The sequence below is a fragment of the Mesoplodon densirostris genome, chromosome 11, assembly GCF_025265405.1.
Source record: "Mesoplodon densirostris isolate mMesDen1 chromosome 11, mMesDen1 primary haplotype, whole genome shotgun sequence".
NCBI classification, from domain to species: domain Eukaryota; kingdom Metazoa; phylum Chordata; class Mammalia; order Artiodactyla; family Ziphiidae; genus Mesoplodon; species Mesoplodon densirostris.
The window spans coordinates 67,410,167-67,423,836 of record NC_082671.1 but is presented as its reverse complement, the minus strand read 5'-3'; the positions used below and the strand labels follow the sequence as shown (position 1 = coordinate 67,423,836).

General features: G+C 42.1%; 1 protein-coding gene across 1 annotated transcript in view; it reads left to right on the top strand.

The window, feature by feature from the left end:
* Positions 1-13,670, top strand: part of MEI1 (meiotic double-stranded break formation protein 1) — a 68,311-nt gene that overhangs the window by 32,461 nt on the left and 22,180 nt on the right. Inside the window, exons 19-20 of the mRNA XM_060112425.1 lie at positions 2,947-3,094; positions 9,500-9,775. Coding sequence (XP_059968408.1) covers positions 2,947-3,094; positions 9,500-9,775 — 424 coding nt within the window. The remainder of the gene's footprint in view (positions 1-2,946; positions 3,095-9,499; positions 9,776-13,670) is intronic.

The window sequence follows — 13,670 nt, the reverse complement described above, 5'->3', positions numbered from 1 at the left end:
GCAAGAGAAGCCACCACAATGAGAAGCCCATGCACTGTGATGAAGAGTAGCCCCCACTCTCCACCACTAGAGAAAGCCCCTGCACAGCAACGAAGACCCAACGCAGCCAAAAATAAATAAATAAATAAATAAATAAATGTATATATATATATATATATACATATATATATATATATAAAGTTTTTTTCTTATTTTAAAACTCGTGCTTATTGTAAAAACTCAAGAAAAATGATTGGCTATAACGTTAAAATAGTTCCCCATACACCTGCCAGAGTTAACTACTATTAGGTACCCTCCATGAACTCTTCTGTGTGTTAAAAAACACAAATATAGGGACTTCCCTGGTGGCACAGTGGTAAGAATCCACCTGCCAGTGAGGGGGGACGCGGGTTCGAGCTCCGGTCCGGGAAGATCCCTCGTGCCGCGGAGCAACCGAGCCTGTGCGCCACAGCTACCGAGCCTGCGCTCTAGAGCCTGCGAGCCACAGCTACTGAAGTCCGCGTGCCTAGAGCTCGTGCCCTGCAACAAGAGAAGCCACTGTATTGAGAAGCCCGCGCATCCCAACGAAGAGTAGCCCCCGCTCGCCACAACTAGAGAAAGCAACGAAGACCCAACGGAGCCAAAAATAATAATAAAACAAAACAAAACAAAACAAACACAAATATACTTTTTTTTTTTAATATACAGAATGGGATATAATACAAGGTCTTCAACTTGCTTTATAACTTAACAGTATATCTTGGACATCTTTCCATGCTACTACATGTACTAACAGGTCTACCTTATTCTTTTGGTAGCATAATATTTATATTATGGCTATTATCCATTTTCTTTTTAGTTTTTAAATGAACATTTTATTTTGGAGTAATTTTAGATTTACAGAAAAGTTACTCTTCACCCATTTTCTCCTAATACATAACTGTGGTACATTTATCAAACTAAGACAGTAACATTGGCACATTACTATTTATTCCAATGTTTTAAATTGTAAAATAAACATAAAATTTACCATCTTAACTATTTTTACTGTACAGTTCAGTAGTATTAAATACATTCATAATGTTGTGCTACCATTACCACTATCCGTCTCCAGCACTCTTTTCATTTTGCAAAACTGAGACTCTATACCCATTAAACAGTAAGTCCATTCCCCCCCTGCCCCCAGCCCCTGCAACCACCATTTTACTTTCTGTTCCTATGATTTTGACTATGCTAAGTACTAATTATAGTGGAATCATACAGTATTTGTCGTTTTGTGACTGGCTTATTTCACTTAGCATAATGTCTTAAGGTTCATCCAAGCTGTAGCACATGTCATAATTTCCCTCCTTTTTTGCACCGAATAATATTCCATTGTATATGTATATACCACATTTTGCTTATCCATTCATCTGTCGATAGAGACTTGGGTTGCTTCCTTTTATTATATATTGTCAATAATGCTGCTGTGAACATAGGTATACAAATATCTCCCTGAGTCCCTGCTTTCGATTATTTTTGAGTATATACCCAGAAGTGGAATTGCTAGATCATCTGGTCGTTCTATTTTTAATTTTTTGAGGAGATGTCATACTGTTTTCCACAGTGGCTGTACCATTTTACAGTCCCACCAGCAGTGCACAAGGGTTCCAATTTCTCCACATCCTCTCCAATACTTATTTTTGTTTTTGTTTTTGTTTTGATAGTAGCCATCCTAATGGATGTGAGGTTGTTATCTCATAGTTTTGATTTGCGTTTCCCTAATGATTAGTGATGTTGAGCATCTTTTCATGTGCTTATTGGCCATTTGTATATCTTCTTTGGAGAAATGTCTATTCAAATCTTTTGCTCATTTTTTAATCAGATTGTTTGAACTTTTTTGTTGTTGAGTTTTAGGAGTTCTCTATGTATTCTGGATACTAATTCCTTATTAGATATATGATTTGCAAATAATTTCTCCCATTCTGTGGGTTGCCTTTTACTCTGTTGGTAGTCTTTTGATGCACAAAATTTTTAAACTTTCATAAAGTCCAATTGTTTATTTTTTCTTTTATTGCCTATGCCGTTGGTGTCATAACCAAGGATTCATTGCCAAATTCAGTGTCAAGAAAGTTTTGCCTTATGTTTTTTTCTAAAAATTTTATAGTTTTAGGTCTTAAGTGTGGATCCATTTGGGGTTAATTTTTTTTAATATCGTGTTAGGTAAGAGTCTAACTTCATTCTGTTGTGTGTGGAAATCTGGTTTTCCCAGCACCATTTGTTGAAAAGACTGTCCTTTCCCCATTGAATGGTCTTGGCACCCTTGTTGAAAATCATTTGATGATATATGTGAAGGTACAATACTATTAACTAAGCTTTATTCAGATTTCACCAATTTTTCCTCTATTGTCCCTTTTCTGTTCTAGGACACAATCCAGGATACTGCATTGCATTTAGTATTACCTATTTAAAAATGTTTAATTTTGGGGGGTCTTAATCTGATAGGTGAGACATAGGGTAGAAAATTTAAAAGATATAAAAGGGTATATAGTGAAGTCAGTTTCCTCCTCATCCCCATCTCCCTTGCATGTACAAGTATAGGTGTCTCCCTCCCCAAGAAAGTAGCCCATTGAACACACAAATGTTTAATGATAAATACGAGAAGCGTGGACTGACTGCCAAAGCAGGGCCTCCTGAACCCCAGAAGCAGCATCCTTCTCTTTAACACTGCCAGTCCAGCTGCCTGATGCTTTACCTTCTAGGTGTGAGTGAGGAGTCTCTGACCTCTAATAGAGCCTTGCACAAAGCATAGAACTATGTGCTATGCATGTGTGATGATGCTTTGTTAAATATATACAACACACTCTTTGTGCAAGGTGTCATTAGATTGTGGACATGCTGGGACAGAAGGACAGTGGCTGAGGGAGGATGTGGCAGGGCAGGACAGCCATTTCTGCCTTTTTCACTCAGACTCTCCTTGGTTGACAGGTTTATCTCAGAGGCGGAGTTATTCGTGGCTGTGCGAAGCTTCCTCCTGTCTCTGCAGGACCAGGGTGAATGCCCTCCACTGGTGGTCTTCAGAGCTTCCATCTATCTACTTGCAATCTGCCAGGACAAAGACTGTGTGCTAGATGAGGTATGGACCAAAGTGCCTGGGGCTTTTCTTCCTCCTCCTGCACCTCTTTACATCATGGTTCCTTGGGAGACTATGATGATGTATATATAGAGAAGGTGGGTGGCAGAGAGAGAGAGTGTGTGTTGGGGGAGTGGGGGAAGATAGAGTGCTGATATATACATAGCCCTTGTAACTTAGCCAGTTCTCTCAACAGTACTGGGAGGCAGAGATTATTATTTCCATTTTATAGATAAGAAAATCAAGACTTAGGTTAAAGTATTGATAACTTTTGCTAGGTCACACAGTTAATTGATGGCGTAACCAGGACTCCAGCTCAGACTTGACCAACTCCCAAGGCTCTTTTCTTAGTACCACCTCTGGTTTATGCAGGAGGAAAGAGGTGTGAGGTGTCTCCAGGTAACAGTTTATCGAACAAAGTGTGTTGCCGGCACCCAGATCATTGTTAACCAGGCTGGTCTTGGATTGCTTTGAAGATGGTTATATGTTACAAGTTTTCTCTCTCTAGCTTCTTTATAAACTCTCAGGGGTGGAGGACTATGTCTGATTCATCACTGGATCTGTCACCTTTTCTACTGAAAATTGCTTTTATTCCTTAGATGTGGACTCTTCAACCTCAAATTAAGGATTCTCTTCCTTCAATGACTATTAATTTTGCCTTTTTAAAAAATTACTATTGGGGCTTCCCTGGTGGCGCAGTGGTTGAGAGTCCGCCTGCCGATGCAGGGGACACAGGTTCGTGCCCCGGTCTGGGAAAATCCCACATGCCGCGGAGCAGCTGGGCCCGTGAGCCATGGCCGCTGAGCCTGCGCGTCCGGAGCCTGTGCTCCGCAATGGGAGAGGCCACAACAGTGAGAGGCCCGCATACCGCAAAATAAATAAATAAATAAATAATAAATAAATAAAATAAATAAATAAAAAATAAAAAATTACTATTGGGGCAAATGTGACATGAGCAGACCTGGTTTAATTTGCATGGAATCAGGAAGGTATAGTAGAAGTGCAAGTGTTCTCAAGTAAGACAGATGTAGGTATATAATGTCCTATTGTCTCTCTTTTTGTGGTATTAGCAGCCATTGGTGATCATTCCCTAGATCCTTTAATTCATTAGGGATTGCAAAATATAATATCCTAATTCTGTCATTCTCTCTTTGTTTATTAACTGGACTATTTGTATAAAAAGAAACTTCTCTCACCAACTATTCAGTTACTCTCAATGGTAGATTGTATAGGAAGCATAGGGTGAATGTTTGATTCTTTCCCTTTAATTACCAGTTTTCAAAAAAAATGAGTTGGTTGCCTAGCACTCGCTAAAAGTGACCAAAGAGATTTTTTTAGTATCATTATGAGCTCATCAATTTAAAAATATTTGATGGTTTCAATCCACTATATTATCCTTTTGAGGATTAAGTCGTCCTATCTTTGGCCAGTGGGAGCCTATTCAAGGTTGCTCCTAAGTCCTTTTGATACAACCTTAGTAATCTTTGACAGAGTTTGAGTTTTCTTTTCTTTTTTTAAAATAAATTTATTTATTTATTATTTTTATTTTTGGCTGCTGCACACGGACTTTCTCTAGTTGTGGCGAACGGGGGCTACTCTCCATTGCGGTGCGCGGGCTTCTCGTTGCGGTGCTTCTCTTGTTGCCGAGCATGGCCTCTAGGTGTGCTGGCTTCAGTAGTTGTGGCATGTGGGCTCTGGAGTGCAGGCTCAGTAGTTGTGGTGCACAGGCTTAGTTGCTCCACAGCATGTGGGATCTTCCCGGACCAGGGCTCGAACCCATGTCCCCTGCATTGGCAGGCGGATTCTTAACCACTGCACCACCAGGGAAGCCTGAGTTTGAGTTTTCTAGTATCACAAGATGCTTCAGGCGTTCCTGCTTTCCCATCCTGTCTTGAGTCTACCCAGTTAGGCTTTCACTCTTACCATATCCCTGAAAATGCACTTGTCAAAGTCACCAATAACATACATGGCTAAAGCCAGTAGTCAGTATTTTAGTAATCATCTTACTTGACCTATCAACAGCATCTCTTTTCTTTGAAACACTGCTTTTACTTGGCATCTAGAATACCGGGTATTCCTAGTTTTCCTCCTACTTCTCTGGCAGTTATGTCTCAGTGTATTTTGCTGATTCTCTTTTATCGCCTTGACCTCTGAATGTTGTAGTACCTTAGGGCTCAGTCTGTGACTGCTTTTATTTTTTCTCTAAACTTACTGCTTTGATGATCTCATACAGTCTCATGGTTTAATTCATGGCTGGATTAAACAAGATCACTCTGGCCACTAGGACAATATAACAGAGGAGTACAAGGGTGAGGGTGCAGAAACCAGTTAGGAGGCTACAGCAATAATGTAGGCAAGAGATAGTGGAGTAGGTGGTGAAAATCTTCAGCTTCTGGGTATATTTTGAAGTTGGTGCCATAGGATCTCTTGATGGACCAGTGTGAAGTATGAGAATAAGAGAAAATAAAAGGATGTTTTCAAAGATTTTGGTTCTCATGAGGGTCAAAGAATTGTTGGACTGAAATACTAGAGGGAGTGAGCTGGAAAGATAGGAGGGGTGGTAGTAAAATGGGATGCTTGAAATTGGGATTATTTGGGAGGGTGCAGTTCTTCGTAATGACAAGGTCCAGATACTTGACCGTGGGAATGAATGGCTGAGGCAGGTAGAGGAGATTAGAAGGAGGAAGTAAGAGAATTTAGAGGCCAGGGTTTTCAAACTAGGGAAGTGGGAGTGAAAATAGCCTCCCTTGAGAGACTGTAGGCAAAAGAGGTTTTTGGCAGAGAATCAAAGCAGCAAGGTGAAGGGAATATTCAAAGAGGTACAGGACAAAGGGAATTTGCTGATAACTGTGAGTGAGTTCTAGAGGGCACGTGGAAGGGTTGTGGAGCTGTGTAAGAGTGGGAGATGGGATTTAAAGAGGGCATGTCCTGAGCCATATGGGGGTGACCTGAAATTTCTGGGCTTTCTGAGGTGACTGATGTAAACGGGGGAAAAGGACAGAATAGGAATAGTCCTGATGGCTTCAAGACTAATAATCATGGCAAGATTGGTTCTTGGGGGCCCTCTCTTCCCATCTACCAGTGGGTGTGGAGACTTAGAAGGTAGTTTATGGAGGAGCTCCAGATTTCCCCTCTTAGGTGTGAATCCATAAATGATATATAACATTGTTTTGCATTTAAAAATTCTTATATAAATATATAAATGGCAATATACAGTCACAACTTGTTTTTTTACTTCATTTTTGTTTTTCTATTTTTATTTATCCAGGTTTTTAAAATATTGTGGTAAAATACACAAACATAAAATTTACTATCTTAACCATTTTTAGTGTACAGTAATGGTATTATGTACATTAATATTGTTGTGCAACCATCTCACCACCATCTATCTCCAGAAATCTTTTCATCTTGCAAAACTGAAACTCTATACCCATTAAACAATAACTCCCCTATGTGCATTGACCACTTATCATGTGCCAGGTGCCATGTGGGTCCCTGTCAGGCTTGAGGTGAATCAAACAAACTCCCTGCCCTCAGGGAGCACCAGTTTGGCAAGAGAGACAAAAAGATCTCCTACAAGGCAGGGAACAGCTGCAGTGCTTCCTGGAGCTGGAGGACCATTGAGAGCTACGAAAGCACAAGGGGCAAGAGGTTGTGTCCGATTGTGGCATCAGAGAGGCTTCGTGGAGGAGATGGAGGTAGTGAAGGGAGAACTTTCAGGCTGAGAGCAAGATTTAAGATACAGAAGTGGGGAGTTACCCAGTCTATCCATCCAAGGAAGGAAGCCTAGTTTAGTGTAGCTTGGCTAGGTCATGTGGGAGAAAGAGTGGAAAGAAGCTGGGAGGTAGACCTAAGTCTTTAATAACATGCTCGAAAAGGAAATTAAGAAAACAGTTCCATTTACAGTAGCATTAAGAAATTAAATATGTAGGAATAAATTTAACAAAAGAAGTGCAAGGACTTGATCACTGAAACTCACAAAACATTATTGAAAGAATTTAAAGAATACATAACTAAATAGAAAGACAACCTGTGTTCACGAATCAGAAGACTTAATAGCCAGTTATAAGATAAATAAGTGCTGGGGATGTAATGTACAGCATGATGACTACAGCTAACAATGTTGTTTTGTATATTTGAAAGTTGCTAAGAAAGTAGATCTTAAAAGTTTTCATCACAAGGAAAAAACTTTTGTAATTATGTGAGGTGATGGATGTTGAGTAAACTTATTGTGGTAGTCATTTCACAATATATACATTTATCAGATCATTATGTTATACTCCTTAAACTTATACAATGTTATACATCAATTATATCTCCATAAAATTAGGAAAAAAGAAGACAATAGTGTTCGAATGGCAGTACTCCCCAAATTGATCTATAGATTCCACATAATCTTGATCAAAATCCCTGTTGCCTTCTCTTTTTTTTTTAAGATTTAATTTTATTAATTTTTGGCTGCGTTGGGTCTTTGTTGCTGCGCACAGGACTTCTCTAGTTGCAGCAGGCGGATTCTCATCCACTGCGCCACCAGGAGAGTCCCTGCCTTCTCTTTTTTTGTCCAGAAATAGACAAGTTGATCCTAAAATTTATATGGAAATGCAAGGGACCCCAAATAGCCAAAACAATCTTGAAAAAGAAGCACAGGGGCTTTCCTCGTGGCACAGTGGTTAAGAATCCGCCTGCCAATGCAGGGAACACGGGTTCGAGCCCTGGTCCAGGAAGATCCCACATGCCACAGAGCATCTAAGCCTGTGCGCCACAACTACTGAGCCTGCACTCTAGAGCCCGTGCGCCACAACTACTGAGCCTGCGTGCCACAACTGCTGAAGCCCGCACACCTAGAGCCCATGCTCCCTAACAAGAGAAGCCACTGCAGTGAGAAGCCCGTGCACCGCAACGAGGAGTAGCCGCCACTTGCTGCAACTAGAGAAAGCCCGCATGCAGCAACAAAGACCCAACACAGCCAAAAAAATTAATAAATTTAAAAAAAGCACAAGGTTGGAGGACTCACACTTCTTAATTTAAACTTACTACAAAAATAGAGTAATCAAGACAGTGTGGTTCTGGTATATGTCTAGGATAGACAACCAGATCAATGGAATAGAACTAAGAGTCCAAAAATAAACCCTTTTTTTTTTTTTTTTTTTTTTGCGGTACGCAGGCCTCTCACTGTTGTGGCCTCTCCCGTTGCGGAGCACAGGCTCCGGACGCGCAGGCTCAGTGGCCATGGCTCACGGGCCCAGCTGCTCCGCGGCGTGTGGGACCTTCCCAGACCGGGGTACAAACCCGTGTCCCCTGCATCAGCAGGTGGACTCTCAACCACTGCGCCACCAGGGAAGCCCAAACCCATATATTTTTTTTTTTTTTTTTTTTTTGCGGTATGCGGGCCTCTCACTGTTGTGGCCTCCCCCGTTGCGGAGCACAGGCTCCGGACGCGCAGGCTCAGCGGCCATGGCTCACGGGCCCAGCCGCTCCGCGGCACATGGGATCCTCCCAGACTGGGGCACGAACCCGTATCCCCTGCATCGGCAGGCGGACTCTCAACCACTTGCGCCACCAGGGAGGCCCCAAACCCATATATTTTTAAAAGGATGCCAAGACAATTCAGTGGGGAAAGAATAGCCTTTTTAATAAATGGTGTTGGGACAGCTGGATATCCACAAGCAACAGAATGAAGTTGGACCCTTACCTCATACCATACACAAAAAATAAATCAAAATAGATCAAAGACCCAAATGAAGAGTGAAAACTATAAACTATAAAATTCTTAGAATAACATGTTAAGGAATTTGAGCTTTGTAATATGTACAATGGGAAGAGATAGGTTTTTGAGGGTTAATAAATGATTCAGAACACCTGCCCTTTGCTTTCTCTGTGCCAGGCCCTATGCCAAGTGCACAGATTAATCTGCCACAGTCCCTGCCCTCAAACATCTCAAGTCTAGTGTGGGAGGTAGACAAGTACACGCTGACAATTATGATACACTGTGGTATCATTATAGAGCTGGGTTTCTCAGCCATGGCACTATTAACATTTTGCTCAGTATAACTCTTTTCTGTGGGAGGCTGTCCTGTGAATTATAGGGTATTTAGTGGGATCCTGCTCTCTCCTACTGGATGCCAGTAGCACTCTCCCAATCAAGACAATCAAAAATGTCTGTAAACATTTTAAAATGTCCCCTGAGGATCAAAATCACCCCCAGTTGAGGACCACTGTTATAAGGTAAGCACAGTGAGGTTTTCTTTTCTCTAGAGGGTGCTGGGATGAGCCAGTGTAGATATCCTGGAGCACTGAGAAGCCAGTACATTTTTCCCAGTTATGTCTTGGCTGTCTGTGTTTGTTGGGGATTGGGGTCTCTTGAGTCCTCTGCAAGGTGTATTTAGCCCCTTTCTTCTTTGCCTCCAGGCTGTGGTTGGCGCCATCAGAAAATTACTAGAGGGCATCTCGGACCTGCACCTAGTCTACACCCACCACCCCCTCCTGCTCAGGTTATTCCTGTTGTATCCAGAGCTGATGAGTAGGTTTGGGCACCGTGTCCTGGAACTTTGGTTCTCCTGGGAAGAGAGCATCTGTGAGGAGCTGGATGATGTCGCCTCTGCTGGGCAGCCCACCCTTCCTGCCAGCTTAGCAGCCCTGTTTCATGTGCTCAGAAGCAGCCCCAGCACCCTGCTCATTTTGCTAGTAGGTGACCACTTGCTCATTTCTACATTCAGAGATGGTGGGCCCTCTCTCTCTGGGAGCTGGTTTATTGAGGTCAGGAGGCACCTGCACCTGCTTCTGCCTGCCTCTGCACTTATCACTGTTTCCGTGTGAGTAGGAGGTGCTTTCGGCTGGCAGGTGCCTGGTTTCTGTAAGTCTACACCCTTTCTTAAGTCTGATGGAGGTCTGCTCACTGAGAGATATGTGCCTCTCTAATCCCCAGGGGATATACCTATGAAATGCTGACCTCAGTCACCATTCCCTGTCGCCTCTCTGTCTTCTCTTAAGCATATTCTGTTAACAAGGGTTTGATGTCATAGGGGACCCCTGGGGCACATAGATGAAGATGTCTGATAGCAGAGGGACTCAGCCTCTTTTCTACCATAACTCTCAGGATAATGTTACATGTGCAACACCCTCCCTTAGCCATACCCAGAATTTTTTTGTCATGAGTTTATTGCATATTCCAATGCTTTTTTTATGAAGTAAGACATTCCTATAATTTCTATCAGATACATCAGTTAGATAAGTAGGCTGCCTGCTGTCTGCAGTTTCTAACACACTGACTTTAATTCCATCTTTTTTTCCTCATTATTATAGAGATGACTGCTATAATTTATATATATATTTTAAAAAGGAAATTATTTACACATTTGACAATTTGTATTTAGTGACCAGTTACTAGTTTAAGGTCCCAAACTGAGCGCACTAGCATATGAGACACTCTCTTTAGAACCCCTGCCTTCAATGCCAGTTCACTTACTTGGCCCCCCACCCCTTAGTCCTGGAAGAATGACATAGCCCTTTAGAGAAGAGTGGGTGTTCCTTTGATATTCTTATCATCAACAAACATGATTCCCTGACTTTATTGGAGTGACTGTGGTGGAAATAACACCTGCATATTATATATCTCACATCCTTAGGTACCTACATCTGTCTGTATTCACATTCTCATGTACACACTCCCCACTCAGACTTAAATCTTCACCTTCTTCCCTGAGATCTGTCGTCTTGTGAATTCACACACGTGTTGGCTTGATAGGGGCCACATCCATGCTTTGGCTCAAATTCTTCCTTGGAGGAGGAAGAAAAGAGAAGAAGGAACGGGTTAAAAATAAACCATTAGTGCATAGGGAAAGAAGAAAAGATGGGATGCCAGGCAGAGTAGCAATGGACAGAGCTAAGGTACTGGATTTTCTTTGCCAGGTAATGTATTCAGGGTCAATTCCTCACACATAACAGGTACTTATAAATCTTTGCTGACCTGTTGAGTTAGGGGTCTGGACAGATCTAAGTCTCTCAAAAAAGAAAAATTCAGATCTTCTGAGAAAGGTACTAATCATGATATCTTATTTTTTTCTTTTTAAACAGATGAAGAAATAGGTTTAGAGAGATTTGTCCAAGGTCACAAGAGCTGAGATTAAAACCCAGATTTTGACTCCCTAATGTTCTTTCCAGTAAACTCAGCTAAATTCAGTGTTTCATCTAATGGGAGAGCTGTTTGTTTGAGCACTAGGGATATAGGGATGAATTTCACCTAGTCCCTGCCCCATGGGCCAGTGAGGGACTCAGACACAACAAACCACTAACAACTGGAAGATGAAGGCTTCTCTGAGCTTCGGTTTCCTCACATGCATAAGGGAGATAACATGGGGATAAATGAAAGAATATATAGGAACACTTGTGATATGCTATACACGGTAGACTATCATTCACTGATTATTGACTGACTCTGAACCAGATAAAGAATGTTAATCTCACAGAGGCTTATTGAATTGCCACGGTCCTATAGCTAATAAAGATCATGACCATGACTGGAGCCTAAATTAGTGAGTTTTTAACTAAATTAGATCCTAGAAACATCAGTGGTAAGAAAAAATAGCAAGGAACAGCTTTGTTGTTTGTTCATGTATATATAATTCCTACCATTTCTCCCCAGCTTCTAGCCGCAGGAGAGGAAAGAGTCTAAAAATATGTGTTGGTACCAATTTCTGTTTTTGATATGTGTAATAACAGGTGAAAACAAAGCTGTTAATTGCCACTCTTATCAATGGGTGGTCTTTCATGTAGGTTGTTTATATGTAAAAAACAGAAGCTCTGTTTGTTCCCTGCTTGGCCACATCCCTCTGGTTGGTCCAGTCACAGAGAGTTCTGGACAGCTCTGGACAGGAGAGACTTCGGAGTGGGCCATGCTCCACCCAGAGCCTTCCCAATGACCCATATGGTGGGGTGCACTCCTTCCCCTGGCATTCAGCATGGCTGCCAAATGCTAAGTAGCCCCCTTCCTTTTGCACTGTTAACATTTACTAACTCAGGTTTCTAAGGGACCAGCTCTGGCAGTCAGGCAGCCGTGTGCCAGCGAAGGAGCAGGAGTGGGAAACTGGTTTGGCTTTGGGCCCTGTGACCTTGGGCAAATCACATCTCATCTGGGCTTTAGCCTCATACTCTGTAAAGTAAAAAAGGTTGGTGGAAATGAACCTCTAGCCCTCTCGTTCTGAGATCCTCTCCTTCCAGAGATGTTTTCTCAGTCCCTACAAGGTGACAAACATGAAGCCAATCTCATCCCTGCCCTTCATTAAATCACAGTGTAGTAGAATTTACAATGCCACTGCTTTCTTGATAGGCAAACTACTTAATCTGTCCCAGTTTGCTCATTTGAAAAATCGGGATGCACCTACCTGGAAGAGTTATCATGAAGATACAGATAAGGTATAAACAAACATATAACTATAGTTTAAACACAGCACAGTACCTGACATTATCAGGCCCTAATTGAGTGATTGCTATTGATAATGTCAACAAAAATTAATAGTCAATCTAAGAAAGAAATGGAAAATTTTATTTGAGCCAACCTGAGGATTATAACCCAGGAGACAGTCTTTCAGAAAGCTCTGAGGGAAATTCCCTGGCGGTCCAGTGGTTAGGACTCTGTGCTTCCACTGCAGGGGGAAAGGGTTCGATCCCTAGTTGGAGAACTAAGGTCCTGCAAGCTACGTGGTGTGGCAAAAAGAAAAGGAAAGCTCTGAGGACTGTTCTGCCTGTAAGAGGTCAAAGCACAGTGATATAAGTTTTTGAGACAAATGGTTAAATGATGTGTTATTGACAGTTTACACAATCCAGATCTACATGTACAAAGCAAGTAGTGGGTCACAGGTCATCGTGGCTCCTTACAAGATTAGGAAGGAAATTATCCCCTAAAGAGTTGTGCAGTTGTGACCCTTGATGAGATTAAGAAAGAATGTTGTCTCCTAAGGAAGTCTGGTTAATGCAGATGCACAGTATACGCCAAAGGGGAGGGAGGAGGCCCAAACAAGTAGAAAAAAAATTTTGTTAATTTTTCTAATCTTGCCATAAAATATGAATTATTTCATCAATATTATAGTTGTTTCTCTGGCAGCTGCGGAGGTTTTTAAAGATCCAGGCCCAGACACCCCTGTGCTACCCAGTGATCAGCCCATCTGGATTTGTCTGGCCAGTTGCCCTGTAATCATCTCTCTCTGTGTGTCAGAAGCTGTCTTCCCTGGAAGGGGAGTCTGTGTGTAACCTTGGTTTCATGACACCCAGCCCTAACTGGCCTGTCCAATGGAATTGGCTTGTTTGAGCTGGAAAGTGCCAGGAGCTATCAGTAGGATAGCCTCTGGTGTGGCTTCTGCTGGCTTTGCCTTTAACATGTACTCATTAAAATAACTCTGAAAGCAAATAAAAAGCAATGTTCTTTCCCACCTTCTGAAACCAAGGCCTGTACACCTTGGGGCAGAAATAGCCAGATGCCATGGCAGAGACAGGGCCTGATCTGGTCCTTGCTTCCCTTCCTGTACCCTGAATCTATCCTAACTCATCCTCTGCCTGCCCTGTGACATCTCCATCCCCCACCCCC